Consider the following 5,090-nt stretch of genomic DNA (forward strand, 5'->3'; position numbering starts at 1 on the left):
CCCCGGCCGCGCGGCCCGGCTGCATGGAGCCTGGCGCGGGGTCCCGGGCGGCCGCCGCCGCCGCCGTCGCAGCCGCCACCGCCGCCGCCATCTTCTTCCTGCCCTCGGCGTGGCGCGCGGTGGCTTCTCGCGCCGCGGTGGGCTCGGCCGTCCGGGACCCCGCGCCAGGCTCCATGCAGCCGGGCCGCGCGGCCGGGGACAGCGGCCGCCTCCGAGGCTCGGGTCGGGCGCCCGGCGGCAGCGGGCCGAGCGCGGCGGCGGACGGAGGGTCGGCGGAGGAGCCCCGGGGCGGCGGTCTCTGCGACCGCTGCCCGCCGTCTGCGAGGTGTGCGGCGGCCCGCCCGGGGCCCCTTTTGCAGGCTCGGTGACCGGAGTGCGCCGGCGCCGCCTGCCCGGTCTTGGCACCGCCTGCGCGGCCGCGGCAGCGAGGGCCCGGCTCCAGATCCCCGACCCCCGCGAGCCCTGGCTCCATACGTCCGCTATTTGGGCTCCATCTCCTCTGCATATTTATGATCTCCCGTCACATTGTCTGGCCTCTGGGTTTCCGTTGACAGTTTCCAAAACACTCGAGCAAGAAGGAGCTCGGGGTTGCTGGCCTACAGGTGGGGGCGCGGAGGGGAAGCCCGAGGAGCCGGGTGCCGTGTGCGTTTCAAGCGCCCGCGGGCGTACTGCACTGTTTTTCGGGATGAGGGTTGGGGTACGGCTTTTGGCCGCCGCGGTGCCCTTGCTCCGTCACCTGGGCGTCCACTTTGCTTAAACGCACCGTCCTTGGCCGCTCTGGGGTGTGACTCCGCACCGAGCGCGGCGTCAAGACCACCAGGCTCAGGAATGGTGCAAGTGAAGATGCTCCGTGAAGGGACCTAGGGAGGGCCTTTGCCACCTGCCTCCCACGTGGTTGCTGCGTGCTCCATTTAGGGTGACTGTGGCGAGTCCATTTGCCAACTTCAGAACTGACCTGTGTCTGTTGCCCTTTTGATTAGCACAAGGAAAACTGTGATTCTTCCCCTAACATTAAGCTGTCTGGAATTTTCCCTAGATCTAAACTTGACAGCCAGCTATAAACAGGTATGAATAGAGCAAAATCGGGCTCATGTTGATTCATCAGAGAACCTTGAGGGTCCTGTTGTCACTAGCGAGGACCTGGTTCCAGACTCTGAGCAAATTTAACAGTGTACGGTCTGGGGCAGCATGCCGAGAGCAGCCACCTGCCAGTCTTGACAGCAGGGTAAGAGCCCAGATGAGGGAACAAGATGGACTAAAAAGGCTCCAGAGCTGGCACCTGACCCTGCTTGGCCTCGGAAAAGGAGGAACCAATGCCTTTGGAACATCCTTACCCTTTTTCATAGAACAGTTTGCAGGTACACAATTCTAAATATTGCTGTGACCATTTTCATGAAATTCTGTTGTGTTATACTTCGTCAAAGCTGAGCCTTAATCAAAAACAAACGGTCTGGTCAAAACTTCAGAGTCATTTTGAAAATCAAAAGGTGGGGCGCCTGGGTGGCGCAGTCGGTTAAGCGTCCGACTTCAGCCAGGTCACGATCTCGCGGTCTGTGAGTTCGAGCCCCGAGTCAGGCTCTGGGCTGATGGCTCAGAGCCTGGAGCCTGTTTCCGATTCTGTGTCTCCCTCTCTCTCTGCCCCTCCCCCGTTCATGCTCTGTCTCTCTCTGTCCCAAAAATAAATTAAAAAAAAAAAAAAAAACGTTGAAAAAATGAAAATCAAAAGGTAATGAAAATGTTATGCCCTCTAAGATTCCTTATAGCTTAAATTCTATCATTCTCTGACCTTTTATAGTGTAAGACCATCCTTCTTCCATTGTTTACTGATCGTCAAGAAGGAGGTAGACTTGTATTGCTTGTTTGTGTCAGCTCTCATTTATTGCCTCACCACAATTAGTGGCGTATTGCCCCTGCCTTTAACTCAACAGGAGCTGGAAGGGAAGGAATCTGAAATCCTGTTTTCTAAGGCAGCCAGTTGTAGGAATGGATTTCTCTCATTTTCTGTATCAGGCCGGAGGAGAAACACTGTTCCAAAGTCTGTGCCTATCATTTAAAATAGTCAGCAAAGAGGAAAGGAGCGCTGTGTCCAGACTAGGTACGAAGGTGTCACATGCTGAGGAGCAAAGTGAAGACGGGAAAACAGACTTGCAGCTTCTCATCGGCTGGGTCTTCCCTGGAGCTGGTTATTTTATTTAATGCTTTGTGAAACTGCCCAATTTCAAACCCATTATGAAGTCATACTAGAAAAACATTTTTAAACAGTATAAAACTTTCATTTCACACTACTCTTCCCTTGTATAGGTTTTGGTCATTAGACAATCAAATACCTTATTGCATACAAAACTCGTTTTCCTTGGGTTAATTCAACTTACTGCAACTGATTCAGAATCCAGGAAAGGGTGTTTTCAAATACATATGCTAAGTCTTGGTAAGAAATAGTTACACAGCATTGAAGCACCAGGTCTCTGAGGAAAAGAATTAGGAGTTCAGAAACAACGTTTTTTATATCAGGTGTAAAAAGATACAGGCCTAGATTTATAATAGCACCATTAGGAAACAATAGGAATGTTTCAAAAACATGACAACTCTCACCATTAAAGAGACGTCAGATGGCATTCTGAGTTAAACTGTAAGAGAAAAATGATTTTGGGGTGCCTGGGTGGCTCAGCCGGTTGAGGGTCCGACTTCGGCTCAGGTCATGATCTCACGGTTTGTGAGTTCGAGCCCCGTGTCCGGCTCTGTGCTGAAAGCACAGAGCCTGGAACCTGCTTCGGATTCTGTGTCTCCCTCTCTCTCTGCCCCTCTCCTGCTCACAGTCTCTCTCTCTCTCTCTCTTTCTCTCTCTCTCTTACAAAATTAAACATTAAAAAAAATTTTAAAAGAAAAACGATTTGGATGACAGTCAGCTACAGCAATTTAACTTAGTTCAACGAAGAGTGAGCTGGTGTGCTATTAATATGTCACTGTCCTAGCTGCTGATGTAAGAAATAACATTATTGATGGGAAATAGTTTTAATAGAGGAAAGTGAAGAGTAAGAACAAGAAGTTGGGAAGAATCTTATATGTAAACAGCAGAAAAGAGAAAAACTCAAGCTGAAAAACCTTTCTTAAGAAAGGGAATTCTATATTCAAAGTTACATTTTAATATACATGTGTAACAACTTTGATGATATAAATTTAATTAAGAGTTTGTAAAATTGTTGCATGTATTTTTAATTAAGCGTGTATTCTTGTACCTTCTAATTGTAATGTCTATCACATGGCTATCGTATTCTGAAAATAGCAAAGCACAAAATATCAGTTTTTAAAATAATGGAAATTTGGAAAGAAGTATACACAGTTTAAAAAAATAAATTGTATAACTTCATATTTTAGTAATTAAAGATTTAACAGTTGTGATTTTATGGCTAAACAAAATAAATTGAATGCATTGTGCATGAATCCTGGATTCAAGCTCCTGAAAACTGTCATGAAGTCTATAAACTGGTTCTCTGTGCCTTTTCATTGGTAAATGGGCAAAACCTATTCTACAATAGGAGCTGAAAAAAATACTATTTCTACTTTTCTTTCTCTTTTACAGATAATTTTGAATGTTTCCTTTCATTTAAACTTATAGTAGGTTTTACTTTTCAACTACAAAGCATTTTATCTCAATGGCACTTTATATATGTGCCGCTAAAATATGTTTGAAATTCGTTCTGTATACTTTTCCTGAGTAACAAAAACATCAAATACTTTATTTATTTATTTTTTTTAATGTTTATTTATTTTTGAGAGAGACAGAGCATGAGCAGGGGAGGGGCAGAGAGAGAGGGAGACACAGAATCCGAAGCAGGCTCCAGGCTCCGAGCTGTCAGCACAGAGCCCAACGTGGGGCTTGAACTCACAGACTGTGAGATCATGACCTGAGCTGAAGTCGGACACTCAACTGACTGAGCCACCCAGGCACCCAAACTTCAAATACTTTAATGGCCTGTGAGGACTCTAAATCAAGAGAAGGCCTGGACGCTCTCTGACTCCAGTTAAAGAGTCTTTTGACCTAAGGTAACACATGTGACCACTCTATGCTTCATTTTCCTTTTCCCCCTATAACATATTGGACTAGATTACCCTCATGGCCTCTTCCAAAATTTGGGGATAAAATCCTTGCAAACCCTTTTTCAGATTCTTGGACTCGGGTTAAAAATAGCTCGCTATGCCTATATGATGAAGATGTGTAGAAAAGTATGAAATCCTTATTTATAGAATGACTTTGTAATTTGGTCTAAAGTCTGCATGCAGGGTATTAAAATGTGGTTACTTTATTGCCAAAGCATCAAAGACATGTAAGTCTTTAAAGTACCTCCTTTTTGGGGCGCCTGGGTGGCTCGGTCGGTTAAGCGTCCGACTTCGGCTCAGGTCACGATCTCACGGTTCGTGAGTTCGAGCCCCGCGTCGGGCTCTGTGCTGACAGCTCAGAACCTGGAGCCTGTTTCAGATTCTGTGTCTCCCTCTCTCTCTGACCCTCCCCCATTCATGCTCTGTCTCTCTCTGTCTCAAAAATAAATAAACGTTAAAAAAAAAATTAAAATAAAATAAAATAAAGTACCTCCTTTCTGATCTATGGGTTAGTTTATCATCCCTTTATGAGAACTGATGGGCCCTTGGTGACCTTTCCAGGCCTCACCATAGGCCTCAGGGTTTATGCATTTTATTTTATTTTATTTTATTTTATTTTATTTTATTTTAATGTTTATTTCTGAGACAGAGAGAGACAGAACATGAATGGGGGAGGAGCAGGGAGAGAGGGAGACACAGAATCCGAAGCAGGCTCCAGGCTCTGTGCTGGGAGCACAGAGCCTGACGTGGGGCTCGAACCCACAGACCGCGAGATCATGACCTAAGCCGAAGCCAGTTGCTCAACCGACTGAGCCACCCAGGCGCCCCAGGGTTTATGCATTTTAAACAACTTTCCCATATTGTACCCAGGCATACCTAAGTCTGAGAACGCTGCTCTAAGGTGGCATTTAAGAGCAACTGAAATGGTATTTGAGACGATTACTGTTGTACAGTTACTTTTGGTAGTATAGCTTCAAGCACCGGACAGATCT

General features: G+C 46.5%; 1 protein-coding gene across 1 annotated transcript in view; it reads left to right on the forward strand.

The window, feature by feature from the left end:
- LOC125924011 (serine/arginine repetitive matrix protein 1-like) overlaps positions 1-3,916 on the forward strand; it is a 4,700-nt gene extending 784 nt beyond the window's left edge. The window contains exons 2-3 of the mRNA XM_049632663.1: positions 30-1,487; positions 1,727-3,916. Coding sequence (XP_049488620.1) covers positions 30-757 — 728 coding nt within the window. The 3' untranslated portion in view covers positions 758-1,487; positions 1,727-3,916. The remainder of the gene's footprint in view (positions 1-29; positions 1,488-1,726) is intronic.
- The last annotated feature ends 1,174 nt before the right edge of the window (positions 3,917-5,090 follow it).

The sequence above is a fragment of the Panthera uncia genome, chromosome B1 (assembly GCF_023721935.1).
Source record: "Panthera uncia isolate 11264 chromosome B1, Puncia_PCG_1.0, whole genome shotgun sequence".
NCBI classification, from domain to species: domain Eukaryota; kingdom Metazoa; phylum Chordata; class Mammalia; order Carnivora; family Felidae; genus Panthera; species Panthera uncia.